General features: G+C 55.7%; 1 protein-coding gene across 2 annotated transcripts; it reads left to right on the top strand.

The window, feature by feature from the left end:
• Positions 1 to 164: 164 nt before the first annotated feature.
• On the top strand, positions 165 to 18,967 carry UBA5 (ubiquitin like modifier activating enzyme 5). 2 transcript variants are annotated; one of them, XM_078881757.1, is made up of 12 exons: positions 165 to 408; positions 3,974 to 4,019; positions 4,882 to 4,971; positions 5,699 to 5,808; positions 5,932 to 6,018; positions 6,584 to 6,668; positions 7,031 to 7,135; positions 9,834 to 9,961; positions 11,184 to 11,319; positions 12,269 to 12,344; positions 14,689 to 14,822; positions 16,696 to 18,967. In XM_078881757.1, exons 1-12 carry the CDS (start codon positions 260 to 262, stop codon positions 16,774 to 16,776), a joined length of 1,227 nt encoding a protein of 408 aa, XP_078737883.1. In that variant the 5' UTR covers positions 165 to 259; the 3' UTR covers positions 16,777 to 18,967. The 2 variants fall into 2 exon arrangements, with proteins under 2 accessions (XP_078737883.1, XP_078737884.1); XM_078881758.1 differs by having other exon boundaries at positions 14,689 to 14,810; positions 16,696 to 18,966.
• Positions 18,968 to 19,316: the final 349 nt, after the last annotated feature.

The following is a 19,316-nucleotide window of genomic DNA, read 5'->3' as shown; positions in this document are numbered from 1 at the left end:
CGTTTTTGTTGCTTAAAACCCTGGAGGGGTTAACGTCAGACTGTTGCAATGTCTGACGTGAGGGACGATGAGGACATTTTTTTTTATATTTACGTTAAAAAAAACACTTGAGGGTTGGAATTAAAACGGATTCGATTCTTCCACCTGAGTAAATCGTGGGGGAATCGGATCGACTTGGAGGGTGGACAGTCAACGAACGCGAAAGGAAAGAAGCGACGCGGGGAGAGTTCGGGGGAAGAGAGCGAAGAGAGAGATCGCGATGGCTGCGGCTCGCCTGGAGGAGCTGGAGGCGCGCGTGCGGGAGCTGGAGGCGACGTTGGCCGCGGAGCGCGCAGCGGCGCGGGGCGGCGAGAGTCGTCCCCGCATCGCGACCATGAGCGCGGAGGTGCTGGACAGCAACCCCTACAGGCGGGAGACTCCACCACTCACCTCCACCACTCACCTCCACCACTCACCTCCACCACTCACCTCCACCACTCACCTCCACCACTCACCTCCACCACTCACCTCCACCACTCACCTCCACCACTCACCTCCACCACTCACCACCATCACTCACACAGCAACCCCTACAGGCGGGAGACTCCACCACCACTCCACCACTCACCTCCACCACTCACCACCATCACTCACACAGCAACCCCTACAGGCGGGAGACTCCACCACCACTCCACCACTCACCTCCACTCACCTCCACTCACCACCACTCCACCATCTCCACCACTCACCACCACCACACACACAGCAATCCCTACAGGCGGGAGACTCCACTCACCACCATCTCCACCACTCACCTCCACCACTCACCACCATCACTCACACAGCAACCCCTACAGGCGGGAGACTCCACCACCACCACCACTCCACCACTCACCTCCACTCACCTCCACTCACCACTCCACCATCTCCACCACTCACCACCACCACCACACACACAGCAACCCCTACAGGCGGGAGACTCCACCACCACTCCACCACTCACCTCCACCACTCACCACCATCACTCACACAGCAACCCCTACAGGCGGGAGACTCCACCACCACTCCACCACTCACCTCCACTCACCTCCACTCACCACCACTCCACCATCTCCACCACTCACCACCACCACCACACACACAGCAATCCCTACAGGCGGGAGACTCCACTCACCACCATCTCCACCACTCACCTCCACCACTCACCACCATCACTCACACAGCAACCCCTACAGGCGGGAGACTCCACCACCACCACCACTCCACCACTCACCTCCACTCACCTCCACTCACCACTCCACCATCTCCACCACTCACCACCACCACCACACACACAGCAATCCCTACAGGCGGGAGACTCCACTCACCACCATCTCCACCACTCACCTCCACCACTCACCACCATCACTCACACAGCAACCCCTACAGGCGGGAGACTCCACTCACCACCATCTCCACTCACCTCCACCACCACACACCACCACCGCTCACCACCACCGCTCACCACCACCGCTCACCACCACCGCTACAGGCGTGAGACTCCGCCAGCAGCACACCAATACCCGCTATTCGCCACGAAGTGACTTCACCACGGCACCTGTACCAGGCCAGGTGCACTTTGAGGCCACGCGAAGTGTCGAAGGCTCGCTGACAAGAGGAGGTCTCGGGACAGACCCAGCAGGTGCCTTGGGTTGGGTGACTGAGATGACCGGTAGATGGGCCACCAGCTGTATCCCCTACTGTGCCAACTTGCTGCGTTTTAGCCCCACGGCTCGTTGTTGTGAGCGTCGCTCCTCTGCCCTCCGCTGTTGCTGGAGTACGACTGCCTCCAACTGCCCAGCAGCAGCGTCCTTCACGAGCCTCCTCCATAGAGGCCGATCTGACACCGCTGGTACCAATCGGTCATCGGCAAGTCCACTCAGCTCCACATCCTCCCATACCACATCACTCCATCTCTTCTCCAGCCCATGTCGTGCCCGTTTAGCCCCCTCTATGCGGCCAACAGACGCTGCTTGGGCATGCGGTGGCTGGGCATGTGGGCTACATGATCCAACCTTGCCTGCCGGAGGAGCTCACTGATGGGGATGTGTCCAGATCTTCAACGATTTGTGAGCTCCTCACACAATCCAGCCTGGTTAAACCCAGGATGCATCGTAGGCATGCCAGCCGGAATGTTTCTGATGGTAAGACCACCTCTTAGTGGCACACTCCAGGTTCAGCAGCAGCGCCTCCAACTCCTTCTCTGAGTGAGCAGCAATCATCAGCATACATAACATGGTTGACCAATAGGGAGCTATCCATTGACCGCACCCGGGCATCGATCAGCCTCCCGTTGTATCTGTACCAGATGTAAATTCCTCTGGTACAGCCATGGAAAGCTTCTCGAACTACGTGGTCAAAGATAATGTTAAATAATGTGGGAGCCAGAGGACATCTCTGTCACACCCCAAGGTGTACAGGGAATGGCTCTGACTCCCGGCCACGTAGTTTTATCCGGGCCTGCTCACCATCATGAGAGCCCTTAATGATCGTGAGCAGAGGGTCAGGGACTCTGAAAGCACGAAGAACAACCCAGAGCCCAGGCCTACTGATGGTATCATAGGCCTTGACCAGGTCAATAAAGCAGAGATGTAGGTCTTGTTGGAATTCCCTACACCTCTGCCTTAGCAGACGGACAGAAAATATTAAACCACATTGGGGTGCTCTCCTCAGCGTGCCTGGCAAGGCGATGTTGAATAATCCTTTCCAGGACCTTTCCTGAGACACTGAGAAGAGAGATGCCCCTATAGTTGTTACAGTCTGCGGAGCCCGTCCTGTGGTCCACACAGTTGTGATGATGTCATGTAGGGCAGTCTGCACACAGATGCCACCCTCCCTCAGCATTACGCTTGGGAGATCGTCTCTGCCCGGCGCTTTTCCTGGTCTCAGACTTCGGATCGCCCGTCACGCTTCCTCCACAGATGACACCTCAGCCAACCATTCAGGAGAGGCGGCTACTTTTGCCAATATTTGAGGCACGGCAGCCCTAGCAGGGTCGTCCCTATCTTGCCTCATGATGTTGCCTGGGCTGAGGGAATTCCCCTCCCCCAAGACCTCCCAAAAATGTTCTGAAAACCTGCAGCCCTGTACCTGGGGGTCGGAGATCGGATTATCGTTCTTTCCCTTAAGGATGGTGATAGGTGAGGCGCTGCAAGTTACTTTTTGATGTAATAAAACATTGATTTGTGCGGGCTACTGAGGCAGATTCCATCTCCTCAACAATCCGCGCCCACCACTCATCCTTGCAGCGCCGCACGGATCTCCGAATCTCCGAGCGAAGGCTGCGGTAAGCCGCCTCCTACAGATATCCCATATAGCCTTAACAGACTGTTGTTAGCGAGCAGCACCTATGAAGGCCGGCATGGCACACGAGGGGGTGGGTGGCCAGCACCACGCCCGGCGCCTTTGTCTCCCTAGTGGCGATGTTACTACACACTGCACTAGGTACTCATTTGAGGTTGAGTCGACCTAGGGGAGGCGCAGTACCGGTTCAGATAATTGTCACTGGTGTCGGTCGTGAGCGGCAATCGAACTCGGGGTGCCGGGTTCATAGCGCAGTGCGCTAACCGCTACACTACCGCTCCCTAGCAGCACACACGCACAGCAGCACACACACAGCAACCCCTACAGGTGAGAGACTCCACCACCACACACCACCACACCACCACACACACCACCACACACAGCGCCACACACAGCGCCACACACAGCGCCACACACAGCGCCACACACAGCGCCACACACAGCGCCACACACCACCACACACAGCGCCACACACAGCACCACACACCACCACACACCACCACACACCACCACACACCACCACACCACACACAGCACCACACACCACCACACACCACCACACACAGCACCACACAGCGCCACACACAGCGCCACACAACGACGCGCATTACCGCCCTCCTTGACGCGTCTCCCCGTGTGTTGTACTGCGCAGTCGGCTGATGGCGCTCAAGAGGATGGGGGTGGTGGACAATTATGAGGTGGGTGAGACAACCCAGCCGGCCTCATTCCCTCTGCACCATTCGGAGCACTGTTCAACATGAATTATATTCTTTATTTTACCAGGCAAGGCCCACTGAGCCAGCTCTTGTTTAGAAGCGACCTGGCCACAAATGAGAGCTCAGCAAAGTGGCTTATCATCGTCATCGCGTGGAAATCTATAGCAGCCAAATACTCTAAACGCGTGATGTTGATTCTGAATGTGGAGGGAAAAACTGGAGGACCCGGAGAAAAATCCACACGGCCACGGGGAGAGAAACATGCAAACTCCATATATACAGGCATCAGGGTTGGGATCGAACACACGACCTCTTGCATACCAGGCGACGTAGTTAACATCTCGCCACCACAGAGCCCAGCATACATACGTACACTGGGTCTTGAGTCAAGCCTGGCGGTTATCACGTGTTTCAGCCAAACTTTAGTTGTGAGTGAAGTGGGCGGCACTTAGTCGTAGTATCACAGTGACTACTGGTTATTACATCCGTCGTAATAACCAGGGCGGCCGCTGGTTTCGAACCACGAACCTCTGGAGCAAGCGGCGAACGCGCTACCAGCTGGGCCGCGTCAAAACCCAATTGACACCCTGGACGTATTGTCATAAATGTCCATCGACACCCTGGACACCCCACGTGTCCATCTACAACCTTTAAATTTAGACGTTGTCTTCTGGAGGGACTATCCAGCTGAAATATTTAAATTAATAAAATGCTTATCAAGGGATTCATTGCTGCTGAACATTGATGTGACTTTGACTCTGTTTCTTTGTGACCCCCCCCTACCGCCCTGCCTCCCATCGCCCCCCCCCCCCTCACTCTCCCGGCTCATTGCCCACGGTGCCAGCACATCCGCGACGTGGCAGTGGCGGTCGTGGGTGTGGGCGGCGTCGGCAGCGTCACGGCCGAGATGCTGACTCGCTGCGGCGTGGGGAAGGTGAGGGCCGCCGCTGCCGCTCGCTCGCCGCGTCTGCTCCAGAGGGAGCGGGTCGGTCCACGTGGAGTCCATGAGTGCGATCCCGATCCTGGATTGGAACGTGCCGAAGGATCATCTGCAGCTCCATATGATCAGGGATAGGGAGTCACAGACCTTTGCGGGCAGCTGCAGAGAAGGAGCGAGCGACCTCCCATTGAATGGAGGTTATTTTTTTATACTTTAACTACCGGCGCAATATTTTGGCAATGGTGCTGCAGCAGCCGGTGCTGCGTCGGCAGCGTTGCGCAAGCGCAATGAACAACACGAGCTCAACGTGTTTCCTCAATAATGCTGCACTTGAAAGGACAACCAAAAAATAGGAGACGTTTTGGGTAAAGCTCCTCCGTCAGCACGTAAAAATGCCACGAACGTGTTGAGCCTTTTTTATTTATTTCCAAAGTGAGACTACACAGTGATCATCGCCCCCCACTGGCAGACTCACGCCTGCTTGCAGGCCATGTGCCCAGCCACCGTGTGCCTCACAGGGGACAGCTGCTGCTGGGGGTGCCTTTTCAAATGGTTGAGAGACGAGGTGTTGTCACGCAAGTCGCTTATCGCATGTGACGCGCCCTGATACGCACCCTGAAGACGACGATTATCTCTCCCACGCACGCAAGTCGCACAGCCCGTCGCACTTGGCTCGCGCGTCGCCACCGCCTTGACCTGCGCCCGCGTGCGTGCGCTCTAGCTGCTGCTGTTCGACTACGACAAAGTGGAGCTGGCCAACATGAACCGGCTCTTCTTCCAGCCGCAGCAGGCGGGCATGAGCAAAGTGGAGGCGGCGGAGCACACCCTGCGGTATGCACGGCGGCGCGGTGGGGGAACGCGGAAACGTGCGCAGGGCAGCGCCGCGCGAGAACGATGCACCTTGCCCCACCCTCCCCTCCCCTCACTCCCGTTTCATCTCCCGTCCCCCTGCAGGAACATCAACCCGGACGTGCAGTTTGAAACGCACAACTACAACATCACCACCATGGGCAACTTCCAGCACTTCATGGAGCGAGTGAGGTCAGATCGACGTTCCTTCGGCCTCTTCCCACTTTCTCGCGACACCTCCGTACAACGACACCGTTGCGATCAAAAGTTCAAACCGGCCGATGGATCCTTAGAGGCCTGGAGTGATGCGTGTGTTTGTGTTTGTGTGTGCATGTGTTTGTGTGCGTGTGTGTTTGTGTGCATGTGTTTGTGTGCATGTGTTTGTGTGCGTGTGTGTTTGTGTGCATGTGTGTTTGTGTGCATGTGTGTTTCTGTGCATGTGTGTGTGCAGCAGATATGGTTAATGATGTAGAGCGGCAGTGTCGCAGTCAGTGCGCAGCGATATGAACCCGGCGACCCGAGTTCGATTCCTTCTTGCGACCAATAACAGTGACGATTATTTGAACCGTCCTGGGCCTACCCTAGGTCGACTGAGCCGCAAATAAGTACCTTAACATCAGCACTGAGAAGGCAAAGGTGGCCGGGCGTAGTTCTGGTCACACCTCCCTCGTGCGTCGTGCCTTCATAGGTGCCGGTTAACAGCACTTGCCCCAACAATCTCTTCAAGGCTATGTGGGGAATCTTTGTCTTTGCACAGTCACGGGGGCCTGCAGGAGGGCCGGCCTGTCGAGTTGGTCCTCTGCTGCGTCGACAACTTTGAAGCGCGCATGGCCATCAACACGGTGGGTGGTCCATGTGGCCACGTGGTCACGCCACAGCACCACACGCCGTGCCCCGCCGGGACACGTCACTCCAGAGCTCGTCACGGTTGGCTCTGGTAGCGCCCATCGAATGTCCTCACCCCTCCAGCTCCACGGACCGTTCGCTCCCGCCATTGTGACAAATGCGCGCGGGGCCAGCAGAGTCGTTCAAAATCGAACAGCGCTCTGGAGCGCACTGCTCCTTTGAACGGACCCCTGCTGTGAATTATATTTATCACGTGGATTATCAAGTTGATGATAGTCCCAGGCGTGTAATGAGGTGGGCCGGTTGTGGCTGATGCGGATGATGTTGATGCTGATGTTGATAATGATGATGTCCCTAGGCATGTAACGAGCTGAGCCAGGTGTGGATTGAGTCGGGGGTGAGTGAGAACGCCGTGTCCGGCCACATCCAGCTCATCATTCCTGGCGAGACAGCCTGCTTCGCGGTAAACACCGCACAGGCACCACGCGTGGCACACCGGCACGGGCACCACGCTGGCAGTGTTCCACGCACACGACACCGGCACATGCACCACACTAGCACGGGTCACCACACGGGTACACACACCACACGGGTACACACACCACACGGGCACACACACCACACGGGTACACACACCACACGGGCACACACACCACACGGGTACACACACCACACGGGTACACACACCACACGGGTACACACACCACACGGGCACACACACCACACGGGTACACACACCACACGGGCACACACACCACACGGGTACACACACCACACGGGTACACACACCACACGGGCACACACACCACACGGGCACACACACCACACGGGCACACACACCACACGGGCACACACACCACACGGGCACACACACCACACGGGCACACACACCACAACACACCACACGGGTACACACACCACACGGGCACACACACCACACGGGTACACACACCACACGGGTACACACACCACACGGGCACACACACCACACGGGCACACACACCACACGGGCACACACACCACACGGGCACACACACCACACGGGCACACACACCACAACACACCACACGGGCACACACACCACACGGGCACACACACCACACGGGCACACACACCACAACACACCACACGGGTACACACACCACAACACACCACACGGGTACACACACCACACGGGGACACACACCACACGGGTACACACACCACACGGGCACACACACCACACGGGTACACACACCACAACACACCACACGGGTACACACACCACACGGGCACACACACCACACGGGCACACACACCACAACACACCACACGGGTACACACACCACACGGGGACACACACCACACGGGCACACACACCACAACACACCACACGGGTACACACACCACACGGGCACACACACCACACGGGCACACACACCACACGGGCACACACACCACACGGGCACACACACCACACGGGGACACACACCACACGGGGACACACACCACACGGGTACACACACCACACGGGCACACACACCACACGGGCACACACACCACAACACACCACACGGGTACACACACCACACGGGGACACACACCACACGGGGACACACACCACACGGGTACACACACCACACGGGTACACACACCACACGGGTGCACACACCGCACGGGTACACACACCGCACGGGTACACACACCATACGTGGCACACCGGCACGGGCACCACGCTGGCAGTGTTCCACGCACACGACACCGACACCACACACGCAGCAGCGGCACGTGCGCCACACCAGCACGGGGCACCACACGGGGACGGGAGCCACATCAGCAGCGAGGCGTGCACATGCCACACCAGCTCGCACACCAGCTTGGGAACGGGCACCACGCTAGCACGCACGCCCACACCAGCACGCGGGCGCCACACCAACACCCCTACACTGGATTGCACAGCGCCGCACTTCAACGCGCCTTACATCTCACATTGACAACTCCAGTGTCCTGCTGGAGTTGAGCCCAGGGAGACCCCCGTTGGCAGCTGTCTCTGCGGGGCACGTGGTGAACCCACGCCGTCGGCCTCCAAGTGGCCACCAGTCTGCCAATAGGCCGTTCGATGTTGCCGTGTGTTTTGTTTTCTCTCCCAATTAAAGGACTCGAACCCTTTTTTAAATCCTTTATATTAAGTTTGCTTGCTTGCTTAGGACCGTGCACATCTTTCGGTCGTTTTTTAACCCACTTCCCGTGATCCAATCGAGCTGACATTTTGCACACAGACTCGTTGTGCGTGACAATGCATTTTCGTGAAAAAAATTCCTAAATTTTACACTGTTTAGGGAAATTGTTTTAAATATTTAATTACCAATTGTTTAATGCTGCCAGACAATCATCTGACCCATAGGTGGCAGCCATCTCAAGCCAGAGGACGAGAGGACTCTAGCCGCCACGCATATAAAGGATTTATAGTGAAAAACTTTGTTTTTACGGGTTATACTTGTTTTATATTCACATCACGGGATCTGTATTAGATATTGACCCACGTGGTGGTTATGGTTAATGTGTGCTGCCATGGTGGCGAGATGTTAACTACCTCGTCTGGTATACAGGAGGTCGTGGGGTTGATCCCGACCCTGATGCCTGTCTATTTAGAGTTTGCGTATGTCTCTCCCCGTGGTCCCGTAGATTGTTCTCCAGGTCCTCCGGTTTTTCCCTCCACATTTCGAATCGACATCACGCGTTTAGAGTATTCGGCTGCTCTAAATTTCCACACGATGCTAAGCCACTTCGTTGAGCTATCATTTGTTGCCAGCTCGCTTCTGAAAGAGAGCTACACATAGCTCAGGGGGCCTTACCTGGTAACATTTTTTTTTTTAAGTTGAACTGAGAAGATGGTGGACGCAAAAATGCCACGATTTTTCGCGGAAAAATACCCGTATCGAAAACAAACGTGGGGCCCATCCGGACTGACCACTGGCTGCATCTGTGCGATGCGCGTCCTGATTAACAGTGGTTATAGAGGTGAAATGCACCGAGGAACTCGACACGTTCGTCAGTAGAACTTCCTTGGCCTTAAACGGGAAAACATACGTAACAGGTGACGTGTTCGGGGCTACGGCCCTTCCTCCCGGCCACGACCGTGTGGTTTGACTTTGGTCGCCCTTGTCGGTGCCCGCCCACAGTGCGCCCCTCCGCTGGTGGTCGCTGCCAACATGGACGAGAAGGCGCTGAAGAGGGACGGCGTCTGTGCCGCTAGCCTCCCCACCACCATGGGGGTGGTGGCGGGCCTCCTGGTGCAGAACGCGCTCAAGTACGCTCGCCACCACGCTCACCACCACGCTCGCCACCACGCTCGCCACCACGCTTGCCACCACGCTCGCCACCACGCTCACCACCATGCTCACCACCACGCTCACCACCACGCTCGCCACCACGCTCACCACCACGCTCGCCACCACCCTCGCCACCACGCTCGCCACCACGTTCGCCACCACACTCACCACCATGCTCACAACCACGCTCACCACCACGCCACCCTCACTCGCCACCACGCTCACCACCATGTTCACCACCATGTTCACCACCACGCTCACCACCACGCTCACCACTACGCTCACCAACGAGCCACTCTCGCTCGCCACCACGCTCACCACCACGCTCACCACCATGTTCACAACCATGCTCACCACCACGCTCACCACTAGGCTCACCAACGCGCCACCCTCGCTCGCCACCACGCTCGCCACCACGCTCGCCACCACGCTCACCACCATGTTCACCACCACGCTCACCACCACGCTCACCACTATGCTTGCCACCACGCCACCCTCGCTCGCCACCACGCTTGCCACCACGCTCGCCACCACGCTCACCACCACACTCACCACTACGCTCGCCACCACGCCACCCTCGCTCACCATCACGTTCACCACCATGCTCACCACCACGCTCACCACCACGCTCACCACCATGCTCACCACCACGTTCACCACCACGCTCGCTTCCACGCTCGCCACCGCGCTCGCCACCACGCTCATCACCATGCTCACCACCATCGTCTCCACCACACCATGTCCACCCTCATTCTCACCAGCACACCTCTAACCCTAAGCACGCCTCTCCACCACCACCACCACGCATACCAAGGTTAGGGGTTAGCGAGAGTGTTTGTACCAGTTAGTGGGGGTTGTTGTAGGGGTTAGTGGGGTTGTTGTAGGGTTTAGTGGGGATGTTGTATGGTTAGTGAGGATTGTTGTAGGTTTTAGTGGGGATTGTTGTAGGTTTTAGTGGGGATTGTTGTAGGGGTTAGTGGGGGTTGTTGTTGGGGTTAGTGGGGGTTGTTCACAGGGGTTGTTGTTCAATATGAGTGTAAATGATATTGTTCAAGTGAGAGATTTGCATTATGGTAATGGTTTGAGTTCGTGTTAAACAGGACAGACGTGGTGCTGGCCTTCATAGGTTGTCCTCGCGAACAGCTCTTGCCCCAACATATTATGAAAGGCTATGCTGGTGGGCGGGGTTTTTTGTGGCAGGTACCTGCTGGGGTTCGGCGAGGTGAGCCGCTACCTGGGCTACAATGCGATGCAGGACTTCTTCCCCAGCATGGCCATGCAGCCCAACCCCACGTGCGACGAGCGCTACTGCTGCGAGCGCCAGCGCGAGTTCCAGGTGACGCCTGCTACCTCGTGCCGCGCTCCCCCCCCCCCCCAATTACCCCACCCGCCCCCCACCCCTCTCCCCCCCCCACACCCCCACCCAGCCCATCTCTCTCCGTCTTCTCCATTTCTCCGTTCGTCCAGTTCAAGTTTCTAGTTGGGTTTAGCCAGGTGGAAGTCAAAAGAGTCTCATTTGTGGTCTGAGGCCATGAGAACGAGATGTTGGTTTCCAGAGTAATCAGAGTTTTTATTTGTACTGGAGAAGGAATCCGATGAGTTATAAATATCTTCTTTTTCGCAGATGTCCATTAGGGGCACGGGGTCGGGACGTGACAATGACCAAGCCCATTGAGCAAGACGGTCTGCCTGTGGGTGGCGATCGCCATGCGACGCGCCGCTTGAGTAATGTCTTAGAATTTGGCTAAAATGTTGATGCTGGCTCGGCCACACGAATGGCCTGCTCTTGCGAATGATGTCATGGCACCCGTAACGTCTCCACTGCGAGTGACGCAGATGGCGCGCAGTGTTGATATCGCCAGGGTTGTTATTGCCACGGCTGTTATTGCCAGGGTTGTTATTGCCACGGCTGTTATTGCCAGGGTTGTTATTGCCACGGCTGTTATTGCCAGGGTTGTTATTGCCACGGCTGTTATTGCCAGGGCTGTTATTGCCAGGGTTGTTATTGCCAGGGTTGTTATTGCCACGGCTGTTATTGCCAGGGTTGTTATTGCCAGGGTTGTTATTGCCACAGCTGTTATTGCCAGGGTTGTTATTGCCACGGCTGTTATTGCCAGGGTTGTTATCGCCACGGCTGTTAGACCCGCAGTAACAATCGGGGCGGCTGCTGGATTCTCGAACGGTGAATATCTGCAGCGCGATAACGCTAGGCCGCATCGTCCCTCACCACCCTCGCTCCCCCCCCACCCCCTCCCCCCACCCCTCCCCCCCACCACCACCACCAGGCGAAGCCCCGTCAGGAGCCTCCTGCAGCCCCACTGGAAGAGGAGGCGGCCCCCCTGCACGAAGACAACGATTGGGGTGAGAGGGCGAGCGAGCCGCACGCACCTACAAGACAAAGAACCCCGTATGGCCTTGAACAGACGAAGAAACGTCGTGGTTTTTTGCTTTTATTTTTAATTTATTATTTTATTTTGATTTTCTATCTCCGTGACTTTACCGAAAGAACCAAGAATATACTTTAACAGACCGTTTGGGCAAGTGCCATTCTCAGTAACACCGATGAAGGTCGGCACGCCACACAAGGGGGAGAGAGGGTGGAAAAGCGCCACGCCCGGCCACCTTTGTCTCCTCGCCCCAGTGCTGATGTTTACACACCGCAGTAGGTTCTGATTTAATGCCGAGTCGACCTAGGGGAGGCCCAGGACCGGTTCAAATATTCACCACTGTTATTGGTCGTGAGCGGGAATCGAACTCGGGTCGCCCGGTTCCATAGCGAGGTGCGCTAACCACTCCACTGCCGCTCCCCACAGACACACACAGACACGCACAAAGATCCCCCATATAGCCCTAGCAGCCTGTTGGGGCAAGTGCTGTTAGCGAGCACCCATGAAGGCCGGCACGGCACACGAGGGGGTGGGTGCCCAGCACCACACCCGGCCGTCTTTGTCTCCCCAGTGGCGATGTTTACACACCGCACCAGGTAGTCATTTGAGGACGAGTCGACCGAGGGGAGACACAGGACCGGTTCAGATAATCCCTACATATGTTGGCCGTGAGCGGGAATCAAACCTGGGTCGCCAGGTTTGTAGCGCAGTGCACTAACTGTGAGAAAAACAAAGACACGCACAGACTAACGTACACACACGTACACAGACACGTACAACAACAACAACCGCCATTCGCCATTAAGTGGCGGTGACGTCACCACGACGCTTGTGCCAGGCTATGTGCACCTTGAGGCCACGTGAAGTGTCGAACGCCCGCTGGCAGGAGGTCATGGGGCAGACTCAGCAGGTGCCACAGGTTGACTGACTGAGACGACTGGCTGATGCACCACCTGTGCCCCTACTGTGGCAACTTGCTGTGCTTTAGCCACCCGGCGCTCCGCTCATTGTTGTGAGCGTCGCTCCTCCGCCCTCCGTTGTTGTTGGAGGGCGACTGCCTCCAACTGCCCAGTAGCGTCCTTCACGAGCCTCCTCCACAGAGGCCGATCTTGACACCGCTGGTACCAGTCATCGGCAAGTCCACTCAGCTCCACGTCCTCCTGTACCACATCACTCCATCTCTTCTCTAGCCCGTGCCGCGCCCGTTTAGCCCCCTCGATCCGGCCGAACAAAAGCTGTTTAGGCATGCGGTGGCTGGGCATGCGGGCTACATGACCCAGCCAACGCAGCCTTGCCTGCCGGAGAAGCTCACCGATGGGACTTTGTCCAGATCTTTCAATTGCTGAAGTTGTTTCTTGCTGTGGTTGTCCCACCTGATGACGGACGCTTGTGTTGCACCCGAAACGTCGTGATTTAATTTATTTTCTACCTACGTGACTTTACCGAAATAACCAAAGAGTATGGATCCCTGCAGTCACGAAAACTTCAAATCTAGATGTTAAATAATGTGGGAGCCAGAGGATATCCTTGTCGCACCCCAAGGTGAACAGGGAATGGCTCCGACTCCCGGCCACGTAGTTTTACCAGGGCCCACTCACCATCATGAAGGTCCTGAATGAACATGAGCAGAGGGTCAGGGACTCCGAAAGCACGAAGAACAACCCAGAGCCCAGGCCTACTGATGGTATCATAGGCCTTGACCAGGTCTATAACGCAGAGATGTAGGTTTTGTTGGAATTGTCTACACCTCTGCTGTAGCAGACGGATAGAGAATATGGCATCTGTGCAGGACCGCCCTTTCCGGAAACCGCATTGGGGCTCCGCAAGCCTCTCCTCAGCGTGCCTGGCAAGGCGATGTTGATAATTATCCTTGCCCGAGGGTAAAGATTCAGTCTCCTGGCTCCGCCAAATGGGGTTTGGCCAGGAGACGAGGTAGGGGGTTATTTTTGCCGGACACACGTATACACACGCATGTACACACACGCATGTACACACGCATGTACACACGCATGTACACACGCACGTACACACGCACGTACACACGCACGTACACACGCATGTACACACACACGTACACACACACAGAAAGCTACAAACCCCCGTTCGATTTGCGCACAAGGCCTACATCGGTGGCGACTATCTCAACCAGTCCTGGGCATCCCCTCGGTTGACCTCTAAGCCTCGTGCCCCGTGCAGGCCTCTATTGGTGCTCGCTAAAAGCACTTGCCGCAGCAGTCTATGCAGGCTGTACAGGAGATCTTTGTCTGTGTATATATATATTATATATCTACGTGTGTCTTTGTGTGTCCTGCCTGCAGGGATAGAGTTGTTGGCTGAGACGTCAACGGAGGCGGGCGAGGAGGAGGAGGGGAGTCCGGGAGTTGTTCTTGTGCCAGGGGTGCGACTCGCCTACACCAAACCCGCACAGGTCCACACACAGGTACGTACGCAGGTACGTACGCAGGTACATGCACGCAGGTACACACAGCTACACACACAGGTAGACACACACACAGGTACACACACACACAGGTACACACACAGGTACACACACAGGTACACACACACAGGCACGCACACAGGTACACACACAGGTACGTACGCAGGTACGCACACAGGTACACACACACACAGGTACACACACAGGTACTCACACACACAGGTACACACACAGGTACACACACAGGTACACACACACAGGTACACACACAGGTAGACACACACACAGGTACACACACACAGGTACACACACACAGGTACACACACAGGTACACACACACAGGCACGCACACAGGTACACACACAGGTACGTACGCAGGTACGCACACAGGTACACACACAGGTACACACATACAGGTACACACACAGGTACACACACACAGGTACACACTCACAGGTAGACACACACAGGTACACACACAGGTACACACACACAGGTACACACACAGGTACGCACTCGGGTACGCACACACAGTTACACACAGATACAAAGACAAAGATTCCCCGTATAGCCTTAACAGACTGTTAGGGCAAGTGCTGTTAGCGAGTAGCACCTATGAAGGTCGGAACGGTACAAGACGGAGTGGGTGGCAAGCACCACGCCCGACCGCCTTTCTCTCCCTAGTGGTGATGTTTACTACACACCACACCAGGTACTCTTTTCAGGCTAAGTCGACCTAGTGGAGGCCCAGGACCGGTTCAGATATCCTTCACTGGTGTTGGCCGTGAGCGGGAATCGAACTCGGGACGCTGGATTCGTACTGCAGCGCCCTAACCGCTGCACCACCGCTCCCCACACCGGTACACACACACAGGTATGCACACATCACACAGTGTGACATGGTCCAGCGATATAGCATGTTCAATTCTCTCTGATAACATCACTTGAAGTTAACTGTGACATCATATATCCTCATCTATTTACATATGTGTACACCGGTCACCCCATATATCTGTTTAATGTTTCTGTAACCTTAATTTAGTAATTGTGTAGTGAGCGACTTCCGAGATACGACGTGTAGAGGGCTCCTTATTTATTTCTCACACTTACAGGCACAATCACTGGGCGACATATACACACACACGGGATACGCATAGCTGACCCGTCCACACAGCCCCATCGTCGGCGTCTAACTCTACAGCTGGCTGACTAATATAGCGACGACGACGACGATGGGAGCCGTGCTGAGGATCGGCCACGCGGCCGGACGATGAAGAGAGATGGCGGTGAAGACAGCGACGGAAGCCCCGAACCCTCGCTCGCGTCCCCCCGATATCCTCCGTAGCGTGGCCAGGCCCCGCCTCCGGCCACGCCCCCTTCTAGAACCTTCCAGCAGGTTCCCGGAGCTTCCAAATTGACCCCGCCTTTTACCTTTAACCCAGACACGCCCCCCTCCTAGTTGGCTATCATATAACACACCCATACCTGTGATTATCCCTCCTGGTCAACAGATGGCACCCTTTCATTACAATTGTACTGCGACCAGAGTAGAAATAATTCACCCCTCCGGAGTGACCATTTTTTGGTGAAGTATGGTCACATGTATGTATTCCTGTGGTGTAGAAAGCCACTCATCCAGCAGTGGATTGATGACACGGGGGTGACCCGCCTTCACTTCTAAAGTCGAACTGCGTGGTGCCTCTCCCCCGCGGTCTCCTCTGGGTCTCCCCTGCCCCATCCCCCCTCTATCCCTGGGTCTCTCCTGCCCCCCCCCTTCTCCCACGGGGTCTCCCACCACTCCTTGTCTACCTTGGGGTCTCACCCCTCACCCCACCCCCCTGTCCCCCGGGTCCCCCACCAACCCCACCCCCTTCTCCCCGAGCAGTTGGCTGAAGACGCGGGGCCCTCCGTGGAGGAGACGGAGCAGAGTCTGGAGGACCTCATGGCGCAACTCAAGGGGATGTAGGCGAGGCCACCGCCTGGCACAGGACCTGCGCACCCGGAGCCCAGTCATGGACCTGACCCGCAGAACTTTCCTTCCTGGGACCTCGGACCATAGAAACCCAGGGATGCCGCGTTCCTGCAACCCTGGGACCTGGAATAACCCGACCTTGGCGATGAACCCAGACCACAGAACCTTCACTGACCTATGACACTCACTCAGCTTGGAAGATGTACGTGTGTGTGTACGTTGAACTTCTTTCGCACCGTACGTAGCCAACCGTATTAATCGGAGGTGCGGGGGAAGGACAACAAACTAAACACTAAAAGCAGTCCTAAAGAGCTTGAGACCGATCACCTGGTCACCTGGAATCACTGGTGCTTGCCAATCAACCTGGACAATGAGACCTTGCAAGCAGGGGCCTGGTATCATGGAAACTTCACAGAGAACTTAGGACCTTAGGATCTGAGCAAGGAACCTAGGCCTCAGGACCAGAACTGGGGTCAATTATAATTCCAATTAGAGCAGCATTGTTGGTTAAAAGGACAATTACATTGTAATATGTTGCGGATTACACATTTATGTACGTATGTTGACCTTCTTTCACACCGTGCTTAGTCAACAAACAACATAAAAATGTGTTCACAATTTAGACGTAAAAGTGCATAACTCCAGTGGCTTCCTAATATCGCAAGGAAGAGCATTCCAGACGGCCGCGGAAGCGCATCTGACAGCGCGCGATGCGGTTGCCGTCTTTGTTCGATGGTCAGCCAAAAGCCGTTGCTGTGAATTGTAATCGATTCCAGGTCTGCTCAGCATGAGGGAACCGAGGGCCTTTGGATCCAGTCCCTGGCACCTCGTTCCTGGAACCTCGTTCCTGGAGCCTCGTTCCTGGAACCTTTTACCTGGAACCTCGTTCCTGGAGCCTCATACCCAGTACCCAGAACCTCGTTCCTGGAACCTCGTTCCTGGAACCTCGTTCCTGGAACCTCGTTCCTGGACTCCAGGGATCGTACACAGGAAGTCCTCTATTTTGGTTGTTTCTCTATAACGTCACCAACAAATTTACGGAACGTAATTAGATTTAAAAAGCGTCGATTTCATTCCGAACGTGATGAACAATCGCAAGATAGCGCGGGAGGTTATGCAGCGTACGTGACGACAGCGACGCCATGGCACCAACAAAATAGCGCTCAATCGTGTTTACAACGTCGCCGTTCTCTGCACCGCGCTACCCTCTAAACGCAATCTCAGCCACCATCTCGGGTGATAATTCTATCTTAATTTATGTATTTAAACGTGTTATGTAATTTTCTGGTAACCCGTGCAATTTTATTCGACCCTAAAGTGACCCCTCCCAAGGAACCCATCCCAAATTCATATCACGAAGTCAACGGCGGTAAAAATTAGGTTTTTAGATTTCCGTGGCGCCTGACATCGCGTTTGTCCAGCGACGCGTCATCCAACATAGATGGAGGACTCGATTCAGACCCAAGGAGTCTAGAACTTCGGAACCTCGGATCTGAACCATGGGACCTCGACAAGGAACTCAGACCAATTGGACAGTCCCTCCTAAGTCCAGGGACCCGGTCCCCTAATCCCAGGGACCCTAGAAATCTCATGAAGCCCGCTGGACCCGGTCCTTCCTGCTCCCGTGGCACACGCAATCAACCGTGCTGATGGAATCGTCATCGTCCGTGATCCATCCACTGCTGGATGACCTTCTTAAGCCGTCCTGGAGTGTTGCTGCCCTACCTACTTTAAACAACGGGTTTACCCTCGGGTAGCTAATGTCCATTCCCACGCTCGTGTAGTTTAAGTGTAAATCTCGCTACGGACACCGTGACCGGCTCTTGTTCTAATCGCTGCCTGCACCTGCTTTGTCCACATCTGGGCAAGGAGTTGTGCAACCGGGGCAATGTCTACCGCGTGTGTGTGTGTGTGTGTCAGTGTGTGTCAGTGTGTGTGTCAGTGTGTGTGTGTGGGGAGCGGTAGTGTAGTAGCGGTTAGCGATACGCTGCGCTACGCTGCGCTACGAATCCCGCAACCCGGGTTCAATTCCCACTCAGGGCCAACACCTGTGACCATTATCTGAACCGTTCCTGGGCTTCCCCTAGGTTGACTCAACCTCAAACGAGTACCTGGTGCGGTGTATAAACATTGCCACTGTTGAAGACAAAGGCGGTAGTAGTAGCGGCTACTACTACGTAGTAGCGGCTACTACCTACGTAGTAGCGGCTACTACCTACGTAGTAGCGGCTACTACTACGTAGTAGCGGCTACTACTACGTAGTAGCGGCTACTACCTACGTAGTAGCGGCTACTACTACGTAGTAGCGGCTACTACGTAGTAGCGGCTACTACCTACGTAGTAGCGGCTACTACTACGTAGTAGCGGCTACTACGTAGTAGCGGCTACTACGTAGTAGCGGCTACTACCTACGTAGTAGCGGCTACTACGTAGTAGCGGCTACTACCTACGTAGTAGCGGCTACTACTACGTAGTAGCGGCTACTACGTAGTAGCGGCTACTACGTAGTAGCGGCTACTACCTACGTAGTAGC

This window comes from Lampetra fluviatilis, chromosome 62 (assembly GCF_964198595.1).
Source record: "Lampetra fluviatilis chromosome 62, kcLamFluv1.1, whole genome shotgun sequence".
Classification (NCBI taxonomy): Eukaryota; Metazoa; Chordata; class Hyperoartia; order Petromyzontiformes; family Petromyzontidae; genus Lampetra; species Lampetra fluviatilis.
Note: the sequence above shows the minus strand (reverse complement) of the source record. Positions and strands in the feature narration are given on the sequence as shown.

Coding starts and splice junctions, on each gene's coding strand:
- UBA5 (XM_078881757.1), top strand. CDS start 260: ATGGCTGCGGCTCGCCTGGAGGAGCTGGAGGCGCGCGTGCGGGAGCTG. Junction 409..3,973: donor CTGGACAGCAACCCCTACAG/GCGGGAGACTCC, acceptor TGTACTGCGCAG/TCGGCTGATGGCGCTCAAGA. Junction 9,962..11,183: donor CTGGTGCAGAACGCGCTCAA/GTACGCTCGCCA, acceptor TTTTTGTGGCAG/GTACCTGCTGGGGTTCGGCG.